Source organism: Eptatretus burgeri, chromosome 2, assembly GCF_056783735.1.
Source record: "Eptatretus burgeri isolate ZD-2024b chromosome 2, Ebu_testis_v1, whole genome shotgun sequence".
Taxonomy (NCBI): Eukaryota; Metazoa; Chordata; class Myxini; order Myxiniformes; family Myxinidae; genus Eptatretus; species Eptatretus burgeri.
In genome coordinates, this window is record NC_140962.1 from 76,231,406 (window position 1) to 76,244,024 (window position 12,619).

A 12,619-nucleotide genomic window follows, 5' to 3' on the forward strand; every position below is an offset into this window, starting at 1 on the left:
CCGTCTCAATTGCCTATCAGTTTTGGCACAGCTCGGAGCTCCTGACTTAACATAGGGCATGCTTCCCTAGCCGGCACCCCCATCCTAATTGTGCTCCAAGTGCAGTCTGAATGTCGGATGGCAGCAGACTTTCCCCACCAGCCATGGGTCCCCTAATGAGCCAAAATGCACACCCCGGCCCCAAACCAAACTCCCGGATCACCCTTCTCGCAACCCTCCTCGTTGCCCCCTGGTCTTTCCATGGTCTGGCAACTGGATAAGGGTTGCATCAATTATATACATCCGCTTGGCTGATGATATATATGTATATATATATATATATATATATATATATATATATATATATATATATATATATATATATATATATATATATATATATATATATTGTTGAGGATTCGGCGGTGGCAGGAAATTCGGATGAGTGCGTCAATCACTGTCCGTAACCAGTTTGGATTTTCGCACCCTTCTCTCGACAGCCAAATGTTACAGATTCGGCGCCACCCTAACCACCGCCGTCTCCGGGGTTATAACGCCGGGTGGTTCAGCACAGGCCTCGGGTTACGCGTCTCGAATCGTGATTCCAACGTACCTCTGGACCTTACCAGTTGGGAAAATGGACCCCGGTTACAGACTGGTTTTGTCAGAGACCGAGCGAATCCTGCCAGTCTGTAACCATTTTGGTTCTTATATCCAAATCGAGCGGATCGTTCCTCGGTGCGGCACGAATTAATTCAAAGCTACAACTTCATACGAATCAGCCAGATTTATTGGGGACATCGGGGAATACGACACAAGCAAAGCATTCACGACAATGTTATAATTAATCTATAACCCGTTCTTAACTAGGGAGCTATGGGTTTCGAAGGGGCCCCTAACAAGATAAACCTTAAATGACATGCAGACAAGATACAGAGTACTTGGTGATGTTTCATGGATGAGAGGAAAGTGTCAAAAGCACGAATGTGGCTCGGGACAAGCAGATGTCTACGGATTTGAGCGCCCAAGCTCAAACACGCCGCGTGGTGAAATGGCGCTCGTCCATGTGTTGCCGCCCTCACACACGCAGCCTCGGCGCCCTCTGACCCTGTGAGGTCGACTGCACCAGAGCGAAAGATCGATGGTGGGTTTCAGCTGGTTTCTCCCAAGGTCCAGTATACAAGTCCAGGCCTGGCCTGTTCACTAGACCAGGCCAAATCGAGGTGTTGGGCTCCGCAGGCTGAGTCCATGGGATTCCAAGACATCGTCGAGCCATCAGGTGAGTAGGGACAGTCAGAGGCTCCATCACTGGACTCCGGATGAACCTGTAGGTGTGCTCCTCATGAAAGCCGATCGCGCCCCACCTCGGTGCTCAGTTTCACCAATGCCGATCGCAGACTCGTCACACTCAGGTTCAGCTTCTCTCCCGGCAGATTCACACTGCCTTTCCTTTGCTCGCTCGCCTCGAAGCCCGATCGCTTTAACCTGATTAAATTATTTTATTTGTTGTATGATCTTCCTTATGAGACTGTTTTGATTCTTTCAGGTCTTCTTGGTTTATTTTAAATGACCAATTATACCCTAAATCATTCATCTCATCTCTCCAATGTGCTCGTCTCAAACAAATGATGTGCCCTTCTTTATAAAATTTTATTTCAATTGGAACTGTGAATTCTGTATGACCTGGAGATAAAATCACATTTCTGTATCTTTGGAATACAAAGCCATTTTATTTCAGGACATATATTGTGATAAATCACTTAATGTCAACAAGTCATTCGCCTCAGTCGGGCTTGGATAATTTATTGATTTATAAGCATTTTTCCTGTTAATATTTTTTGTTACACTATATTTCTGTCAATCAGCCTGTGCTTTTGTATTTGATACATCAATATCCAGTTATTGAGATACACCAAAGGAAGAACCATCTTTTCCAAAAAAAGTCATTTCTATTAGATGAAAAATAGCATCAAATTTTTTGTTGTTGTTGAGTTGAAATAACACATATAGACAAAATTGACCACAACACTTGGAATTTAAGTCTTGGACTTGAAATGTTTGATAAACACCATTCTCTAAGAATTTCATGACTTCAACAGGTGGTGGAAGACTACAACTATCAAGATAATATTTAATCTGATTATTATAAATACAAACCCAAAGAGAACCGTTTCCACTGTGATCTTCCAAATTCATAATAATATTCTTTGTATATTTAGACAAGTATTTAAATTCATCTCTCAGACAAATAACCACATTATCACTTTTTAATTTCTTACATTTGGCAAGTTCTATATTTGATGTTGTATTCTTTCCAAATTCTTGAAACCACTCATCAATGCTCATTTATTTATGAGAAAGATATAATCCATTACCCCTTTTAGTTAATTTTACACCTGCTTGTGCAATAGAAGAAAGCACATCTCCAACTAACAATCTCGCTTTATTAGGAAGGCTTTCAAGTTTTTCAGCAACATCTACAAATACAACACTTCCACTAATTTGGTTTTTCAACTCTTTGTTATGTCTTTCCAACTCTTTTTGAGCCCGGAGTTGAGCCTTCCTTTCGTTGGCAGTTTTCACCGCTGCTGAAATACTGCCTGTCAATACTCCAACTGCACTTAAACCAGCAAATAAAGGAATTAGAAATGGGAGAAATCCTCCACTCATCTCCCTTATTGAATATTTCTTCAACATTGGTTTTGACATTTTAATTTTAAGTGAGCTCGTGTCGTTCAAGATTTTCACCTGTTCTCTTGTGAGCAAAGCATCAATTTTTACTGCTTCTTTTCTCTGAATTGTATTAACGTTAATCATACAAGGCTTTTGTTTATGAACACAAGATGATAGTTTATGAAGATAGATTTGATTAACATATACCCCAGTTGACACTACAACTCATTTATTAATCAAAAATTATGTGAGACTAATCAAAACACCATTATCTGTATTAATCTGTAATTCAGTTTCTTCCAAAAGCAAACAATATGCATCAACTTCTTCACTCTCTCCTCTTTCAATATATGGGGAAGTATCCACTATATTTGACTTTATAGTTTCCTTTTGAGTGCTCAGGTCAATCGCGTAGATTGTATCTTGGATTTTAAATGCAACCATATCCAAAATGGGTTCTTTATTATCATTGCTTACACACACCTTTTGGTAAGACTTGCATGCTTCAGCATAATGATTTTTTTTCCCAATCAATTTTCCCCAAAACATGGATAAAATGTTCCATCCAGAGAAATGCGAAGTTGTTTCACTTTAGCATTATCACTCAACACATTATTCTTATCAATAGCAGTATCTCCATCTGGTTTCTTTAAAATGATCCACAGATATCGTGGCTTTCCTTCCAGAACACCCAAATTCCATGTGTAAGTGGCTTGGTTCAGTTTAACGTGTTGACATCTTCTTTTAAGGTATGATACATTGAGTGGTTTCTTTGAGTGAAGTCTTCTTTTCAACATCTCTTCTGTTTTAAGATGAGGAGTATATTCACTAATGCACCAACTCATTTCATCAACAATAAATTTATTCTGATCAGCAAAAGCATTAGCAGCACCAAAAAGCAATCTATTTTCATTATCATTCCTTTATAGTTGAAATCTAATTTTAAGTCCAAACCATAGACTCCTATAGAGAAGGACTGGAATCTCCCATGCTCGGGATTTGTAACTTGAGTCTGAAGGATTAACTTGAGTCCGGAGCGAAAATGACTTCTAGAAGGGCTGGAGACACGATCTCAGGATCCATATAGGGGGTTTTTGAGGATGGCGAGTTCAATAGTTTCGTTTTCAACACCACCTGAGGTCATATTCAAGGTCAAAAGGTCATATTTCAAGGTCAAATGACTGAATTTTGGTATTTTTCCCCGTTTTTGTGTCTAACTCATAAACGGTGAGAGATGGCCGATTGTAATAAGATGCAAGTGTGCAGAGCTGTCAAACTTTGATATTAATTGTCATATATCGTATTACATAGACACTATATGCATGTCACAACACTATGCCTATTACAACTATGTCTATGTCTATCACTAGTTGGAGAGCTTTTCTTGCCTCCTGAGGCATCCCAAAGCTTTTTCTTTGTCACTTACATTGAGTACATGAGCTTTCAATAGAATGTTAGCTAAAGTAGTACATGCAGCATTACTACTAGCTAAAGGTGCATCTACAGAGGATAACAGCTCAGCAAAATGAAATCGGCAACGCATTTTAGTCTTGTCATACAAATTATAGGCATTATGTACAAAAAAGACGGTTGACATAGTCGGCACACTCAATCCATCTCTATTCAAATTATCTAGAAACTCAGATGACACCTCGTTACCATCTTCATCATCAATGATCTTCTCCATACTAGTGCTATCGCCATATTTATGAACAAGGTGTCCGGCCAAATAAACTACTTTATGCTTAAGGGCATCGTCAGACCCCAAGAGATCCTGAGTGTCTTGAGGAGTAATCTCGTCAATGAGTTCACTTCGCTCATCTGGATTTATGGAAGTTGTACAGTTCTTGTCGCAATCAATCACACGAGAACTAGATTCGGGCACAATGTCATGCTTAATGAGTGTTTGCAAATTTACAATTTGAGCTGCAGCCATAATGTCAACTACGTCAATGTAGAAGTTTCCACCGCTTCTTTGCCTGGCTTGGCCGAAAAACTTTTCCAAGGCTTCATCTGCAAATATAGCAGGAAGAACGTAGTCAAAGTCTTTCTCTGCCAGAAGCAATTTGGCAGCATCCACATTATTACCTGTGGATACAGTGAAGGCTTCAGCAGTTTGCTGAGTTAGCTTCAGCTTACGACCACCACCTCCTTGCCATGCGCAGGTAGATATAATTTGGCAGGCCTGCTCCAGCCTCGTGAAGCTTGTACAGTCTGCTGTCCAAGGCTGTCTGGATTCGTCGCGCAGATGGATAGCTAAGAAACGGTCTTTCACGTTCATCATCTTGAACCACTCACTCATTATCTGGGTGAGGATGATTGTGCCTTCCCTGATGCCCAGTAAATCCTTGAAGGTCTTTAAAGCAGTGCAGTCTTGTCATTGAACACTTAGAATACCAATGGTACGCTCTGGCATTGAAGGGGCTTGGGGAAAACAGCGGTGTGCTCAGCTTGGTTAAGCGAATAGGAGTAGCCTGGTCGATCTCATAAACCTTCTGAATATCACTCCAGTAAGCTTTTACTCATTACCATCTATGACAAATGAGAGTATCTTGCCATCAACAGTAATCCAGTTGTTGCAAACATTTTTGAAGATGTGCACATAATCATACACTAAGAACATAGATTTCTCTTGAATTGACAGCACTTGGCAACTTCCTGGTCCTCCAAGTTTTGAATAAACACTACAGTTGGTATTGCAATTGTCACATGTCAAAGAAATCACAGTACCACCAGCACCAACTACAGCTGATGCAGCTTCGATAAGGAGTTCCTTCAGCTGATCGGCAGTTAGTTTTTTGCAGGGCAAAATGTGTAGAATATAGCATGGACCACCGAAATGGCATGCAACTTCAACAACTATAGCATGTGAAGCAAGTATTTCATGTTCACCACCCGCTGCTGCATTTTGAGCATATCCTACAACATGCCCTCCAGAAAATCGCAATGTCTCGACCAGCTTTACCTCGTCAACCATTAAATTGACCAAACGCTGCTGTGGTTTAAGCTGGTCAAACAAGGTTTTGAGGTTGGAGTCCTGCTGACTACTAGCAAGCATCTGTTTTTTTGTTGATGGTAGAATGATTAAGCCGGATTTACGAATCATTTTGTATGCACTGGGTGATATGTTGTGAAGCTACATTGCTAAAATCATAGTATCAGTATCAAATCGGTGACGATTAAGAGGTTTGAACATAAGATGCAGCTGCGACAGAAGGAAGGTGAAATGAGGAAGCTCGTGTGCCTCAGTCATCCAACAGAGCTGGCTTATTACAAGCTGAAGAATGTCCTTGCTTGCGCATTCATAGATGTTTACCTGGTCAGTTATGGATCTAATCTGGGACCACTTTGAGAGCAGGCTGTTCTTCTGCAAAGGAAGAAGTCGTTTGGGCACCTCAATGCCATCTTTCTCAACTCTATTCAAGAATAGAAATCCAAAAGGTGAGTGAACTTGTTGGAAATGAAAGAACTGCTTGACAGTTTGTCCAGTAGCATCAGTTCTTGATAGGTAAAGGTTTTCCTGGTCTTTTATGACGTTAAAGCCAGGAAAATAGGAGCTGATTTTAGCACAGATTTGGTCGAAATCTTGGATATTGTCTGCAACCTCATCAGCTGCCTGCATCTACTTCGCTCTTGATTCTGACATAGAAGATGATGTTGGGCGTGGGGCTGAGGTCACCTGCTTCAAAGCTGATTTCTGTACTCCAGGAAATATTGATGGGGGTTCTTTGGGTCGTTTGCCACACCTGACACCCAATCACAATTGAAATGTGTCAAACAAATATATATCTCCTTTAAGCACCTCAAGCTTTCTTTCTCATTTGGCATTGCCAATATCCATCTCTCCCTCTCCTCAGGATCTTTTGGGAAGGATATGACCTTTACATAAGGCGTCCCATCATAGTTTCCTCTACAACCAAAGCAGCTGCAACGACGTGGCATATTGTCACCAAAGCAGGAAACAACACAGATCCTGTGAGATCACCAGCTGGACAGTTTCTGAAAGAGAAACAAACAAAACATACATTAGTTAACGATGATAGAAATCAGCAAGTAGGTGCAGTAGGTGCACAATGTCATGTTTTGTCATAGACTTTACAAAAGTTTTCCTCTATGAGTTAGACACAAAAACGGGCAAAAAATACCAAAATTCAGTAATTTGACCTTGAAATATGACCTTTTGACCTTGAAGATGACCTCAGGTGGTGTTGAAAATGATACTATTGAACTCGCCGTCCTCAAAAACCCCTATATAGATCCCGAGATCATGTCTCTAGCCCTTCTAGAAGTCATTTTAGCCCCGGACTCAAGTTAATCCTTCAGACTCAAGTTACAAACCCCGAGATCGTGAGGTTCCAGTCCTTCTCTATCGGAGTCTCTGGTCCAAACAGAACTTTATCATCTATCTATAATTCCAGCAATCTGTGTGTGTGCGTCTGTCTGTCTGTTTGTCTGTTTGTCTGTGACCGCCGTTTCTCAACAACCGCCAGTCTGATCTGATTGAAACTTGCCAGTAATATTGCCAGGGACCCGCGTATGTGCCTTTTCAAGGTTTGATATTAATCGAATGAGCGGTTCCCAAGTTACGGCCATTTTATTGCTTTTTTCAGTGTTGGAAAGGTGTATATATCGCAGCTGAAGTGTCGTTCCACCTTATCAGCTTATCATGCCATTTTTCCCAAAGATATCTCAGAATAATGATAACAGCATAATAATAATAGCACAATAATTGGCAGTAATTAAAAGAATAACATGATACAATGACCAATGTCTGTCAACCAATAACGACCTATATATTGTCTTTCACCAATAATGACTAATAACGTCTGTCAACCAATGACAGGACATGGTGCTATGACATCACGAATGACGTCACAATCAATGTTTATTTATTTTCTGCACGATTGACGTCACAATTCTTCTGTCTGTCTCTGTCTGTCTGTTTGCGACCACTGTTTCTCGACAACCGCCGGTCCAATCTGATTGAAACTTACCAGGAATATTGCCGGGAACCCGCGGATGTGCCTTTTCAAGGTTTGATATTAATTGGACCAGTGGTTCCCAAGTTAAGGCCATTTTATTGCTTTTTTCAGTGTTGGAAAGGTGTGTATATATATATCGCAGCTGAAGTGTCGTTCCACCTTATCATGCCATTTTTTCCCTAATATATCTCAGAATAAAGATAACAGCATATTAATAATAATAATAATAATAATAATAATAATAATAACGATAGCACAATAATTGGCAGTAATAAAAAGAATAACGTGATACAATGACCAATGTCTGTCAACCAATAATCACTGAACAACAAATTTCAAAATTTTTTTTTTACTGGAGATGTGTAAAGTGATTAAGACTAATTTGGGTACGCTGATTTCAAAAATCATAACCGTTTTGCTGTATCACGTCAGGATTTTCAGGAACAGAAATATTCCCATTGCCTAGAAGTCAGGATTTCAATGAAATTTACATATGTCTTTAACATGTCTATTTCGTACAATTGTTGTTAACTTGTGTTATATTTCTTTCTTTCAGATAAAGATGAGTAGGCATTCCTGTACCAATCATCCTGACAACTTCTGTTATGTCTGTGGTCGGTATACCAAAAAAGATCAACAGCGAAGTATATCTACAGCAGTGAAAATGAAGGCCGCCTACTTTCACTACTTCGGGTGTAAGGTGGGGGACCAAGAACAGAGCTGGGCACCACACATCTGCTGCACAAGCTGTCACACAACCTTGACTCAGTGGTTGGTGGGCAAGCACGCGAGCATGCCATTTGCGGTGCCCATGATATGGCGTGAGCCGCAGAATCATCATGATGATTGTTATTTCTGCTGCACAAGCATCGCCGGCTTCAACAAGAAGAATAAAGGTCACATCAAGTACGCTGACTGCGTCTCTGCTCATAAACCTGTGCCTCATGATGACGAGAACCCCGTTCCAACACCTCCAGCTGATCAGAACATAGCTGTAAGCAGTGGTGAAGAGGATGGTGATGATGAACCTTTTGAACCCGACACTCAAGAATCACACCTTCTGAACCAGGGAGACTTAAATGATCTTGTAAGAGATCTCTCGCTGTCAAAGGCGAAGGCAGAGCTGCTTGGATCAAGGCTGCAGCAGTGGAATCTACTTGAACCTAACACCAAGATATCCTTGTTCAGAGCACGTCACAGAGACATGGCTGAGTTCTTTGAGATGGAAGACACGATGACATTCTGCAGTGACATCAACGGTCTGTTGAAAGAACTTGGGTGTGATCACGATCCTGCAGACTGGCGCCTCTTCATCGACTCGGGGAAGAACAGCTTGAAGGCTGTTTTGCTCCACAATGGCAACGAGAAACCATCAGTCCCACTGGCTCACGCGTTCGGCATGACAGAGACCTATGAGACTATGCGGCAGCTGCTTGATTCCATCAAGTACAATGACTTCAACTGGCACATCTGCGGAGACTTGAAAGTGGTGGTGCTGTTGTTTGGGCTGCAGTCAGGCTACACGAAATACATGTGCTTCCTTTGTCTCTGGGATAGCAGAGACGACAAGAATCACTGGACGAAGAAAGATTGGGAAGAGCGAAAAGAGCATGTACCTGGTCGACACAACGTGAAGCATGTCACCCTTGTCGACCCAGCCAAGGTTTTCCTTCCACCACTCCACATAAAGCTCGGCTTGATGAAAAGTTTTGTACGGGCAATGGATCTGAATGGGCGTGGGTTTTTATACCTCAAGGAAAAGTTTGGCAACACCTTGCCGGAGGCCAAGATCAAGGCTGGTGTCTTTGTTGGACCGCAAATCCGACAGATTATGAAGGACGAAACTTTTCCGACAACTCTAAACCCCAAAGAGCTGGCAGCGTGGAGGAGCTTCAAAGCTGTGACGGACAACTTCTTGGGGAACGAGCGCGCGGACAACTATGAAGAAATAGTGCAGCAGCTGCTGGAGTCCTTCAGGAAACTTGGCTCCAGGATGTCCCTGAAAATCCATTTCCTACACCAGCACCTGAACTTCTTCCCTGACAACTTGGGAGCAGTCTCGGACGAGCACGGCGAGCGATTCCACCAAGAGATTTCACTCATGGAGACGCGTTACCAAGGGCGACACAACCCGAACATGATGGGCGATTTCTGCTGGTTCCTGCATCGTGAAACTGACACAGAGCAGCACAAATGCAAAGCCAAATGCCTAAAGCATTTTTAATTACATTCTAGTGGAGTTTTTCTGTAATTTCTATAATTTTGAAGCATTCATGATGAAATAAATGAATAAATGAATTTTTGTAAATTTCATTGAAATCCTGACTTCTAGGCAATGGGAATATTTCTGTTACTGAAAATCCTGACGTGATACAGCAAAACGGTTATGATTTTTGAAATCAGCGTACCCAAATTAGTCTAAATCACTTTACACATCTCCAGTAAAAAATTTTTGTTGTTCAGTGTAATGACCAATAACGTCTGTCAACAAATGACAGGACACGGTGCTATGACATCACGAATTACGTCACAATTAACGTTTATTTATTTATTTTTTATTTTTGCACGATTGACATCACAATTCTTCTTCTTCTTCGTTTGGTATGACGTCACAATCGACGCTGGGGACCTGAGTATGTGCCTTTTCAAGGTTTGATATCGTTCTTCATCCATTTCAGCTGTCTCCCAAGTGTTTCCCAAGGTTTGAAAGCTGTTTTTATCCCAAGGTTTGAAAGCTGTTTTTATCCCAAGGTTTGAATTAATTGTTCAAATGATTAATTAATCCCAAGGTTTGAATTTTCCCAAGGGAAACAGCTGTTTCCCAAGGGTTTGAAAGTTGTTTTTTTCCCAAGGTTTGAATTAATTGTTGTGCTTGGTCGACATTTGTGAATACATTTACAGAGAGAGGGGCGAGAGAGGAGGGGGGAGAGAGGAAGAGCGAGAAAGGTGGGGGAGAGAGGGGGGTTAGAGAGGTGGGGTGAGAGAGGTGGGGTGAGAGAGGGGAGGGAGAGAGGGAGGCGATAGAGGAGGGGTGAGAGAAGAGGAGGAGAGAGGGGGCAAGAGAGGGGGCGAGAGAGGAGGGCGGGAGAGGGGAGGGAGAGAGGGGGTGAGAGAGAGGGGGCGTCACAATTCAAGAGAGGGGGAGAGATGAGGTGGCGAGAGAGGTGGACGGGAGAGGGAGGGTGAGAGAGGTGGGGAGAGAGGGGGGCAAGAGAGGGGGGCGAGAGGGGAGGGAGAGAGGGGGTGAGAGAGAGGGGGCATCACAATTCAAGAGAGGGGGAGAGAGGAGGGGGAAGGGAGAGGGAGGGTGAGAGAGACGGGGAGAGGGGGGGAGGAGGGGCGAGACTAGGGGTGAGAGAGGGGGGAGACAGAGGGGCGTCACAATTCTTCTTCTTTTTCGTTTTATATGACGTCACAATTGATGCTGGGGACCTGAGTATGTTTCCCAGGTGTTTCCCAAGTTATGGCCATTTATGATACGGTTGGTCCGTTCTAATTGAAACAATGCCCCAATCCAGTCGTCGTTTACGAGAGCGAAGGAACGAAGCTGCACATACTGGAGCTGCACATTTTATAAATCACACTAACCCATATACATATTGTATAAATCACACTAACCCATAAACACATTTTTAAATCACACTAACCCATATACACATCTATCTATAATGCCAGCAATCTCTGTGTGTCTGTCTGTCTGTCTGTCTGTCTGTCTGTCTGTGACCGCCATTTCTCGACGACCACCAGTCCGATCGAATTGAAACTTTCCAGCAATATTGTCGTGGCCCCGCGGATGTGCCTTTTCAAGGTTTAATATCAATCGGACGAGCAGTTCCCAAGTTAAGGCCATTTATCTGTCGACCAATGACAGGACACGGTGCTATGACATCACGAATGACGTCACAATTAATGTTTTTTTTGCATGATTGACGTCACAATTCTTCTTCTTCGTTTGGTATGACGTCACAATCGACGCTGGTGACCTGAGTATGTGCCTTTTCAAGGTTTGATATTGATCGGACAAGCGGTTCCCAAGTTGCAGCCATTTATCTCAACTAATGACAAGACACGGTGCTATGACGTCAGTAATGACGTCACAATTAATGTTCATTTTATTTATTTATTTATTTTTTTGCACGATTGACGTCAATTCTTCTTCTTCGTTTGATATGACATCACAATTGACGCTGGGGACCTGAGTATGTTTCCCAGGTGTTTCCCAAGTTATGGCCATTTATGATACGGTTGGTCCGATCTAATTGAAACAATGTCCCAATCCAGTCGTCGTTTATGAGAGTGAAGGAACGAAGCTGCACATACTGGCACGCACCTATGGGCACGCACCTACGGGCCCGCACTAGTCATCACAAAATCCAAATATATTTTCAAGAGGAACTGCCATGATAAAACTAATACCTGCTTTTGTTTCATCATTATACATTGCCTTTCCTTGACTATAACCAGGGTCTGTGTTTGTTCCTATTGTCATATCAGGAATAAAACCTTTGACAGCCCCCTTACCCATGCTATCACAAAATGAATATCATGTAAATTTCATCATTTCAGATGTAGCAGAGACATAATCAATGGCTTAAATTTCTTGTGTTCCAATATACAAACGAACACTTCTTCTTCTTCTTTCGGCTGCTCCCGTTAGGGGTCGCCACAGCGGATCATCCGTTATGAACCGCATAATGATTTGGCACAGGTTTTACACTGAATACCCTTCCTGACGTAACCCTGGTCGCCTCTGACGACACAGGGATATGGTACACCTATTCTAACCGGGGCATACACTGGGCCCAGTACACTGGTACTCACTTCGCCGACCTCGGAAGGATGATAGGCTGAGTCAACCTCCTGGTGTGTATTAATTAAAGCGGCCAACGGGGCTTGAACTCAGGACCTTTTGGATCCCAAGCCGCTACCCTAACTACTATGCCAACACCAGGCTAAATATACAAACGAACACTATCAAACATTTT

General features: G+C 42.3%; 1 protein-coding gene across 3 annotated transcripts in view; it reads right to left on the reverse strand.

Annotated features, from left to right (window-relative positions):
- Window positions 1-766: 766 nt before the first annotated feature.
- LOC147032367 (uncharacterized) overlaps window positions 767-12,619 on the reverse strand; it is a 284,195-nt gene continuing 272,342 nt past the window's right edge. For all 3 annotated transcript variants that reach the window (XM_085869949.1, XM_085869950.1, XM_085869948.1), the window contains one exon: window positions 767-6,651. In XM_085869949.1, the coding sequence (XP_085726075.1) occupies window positions 4,019-4,954 (936 nt within the window). In that variant the 5' untranslated portion in view covers window positions 4,955-6,651 and the 3' untranslated portion in view covers window positions 767-4,018. The remainder of the gene's footprint in view (window positions 6,652-12,619) is intronic.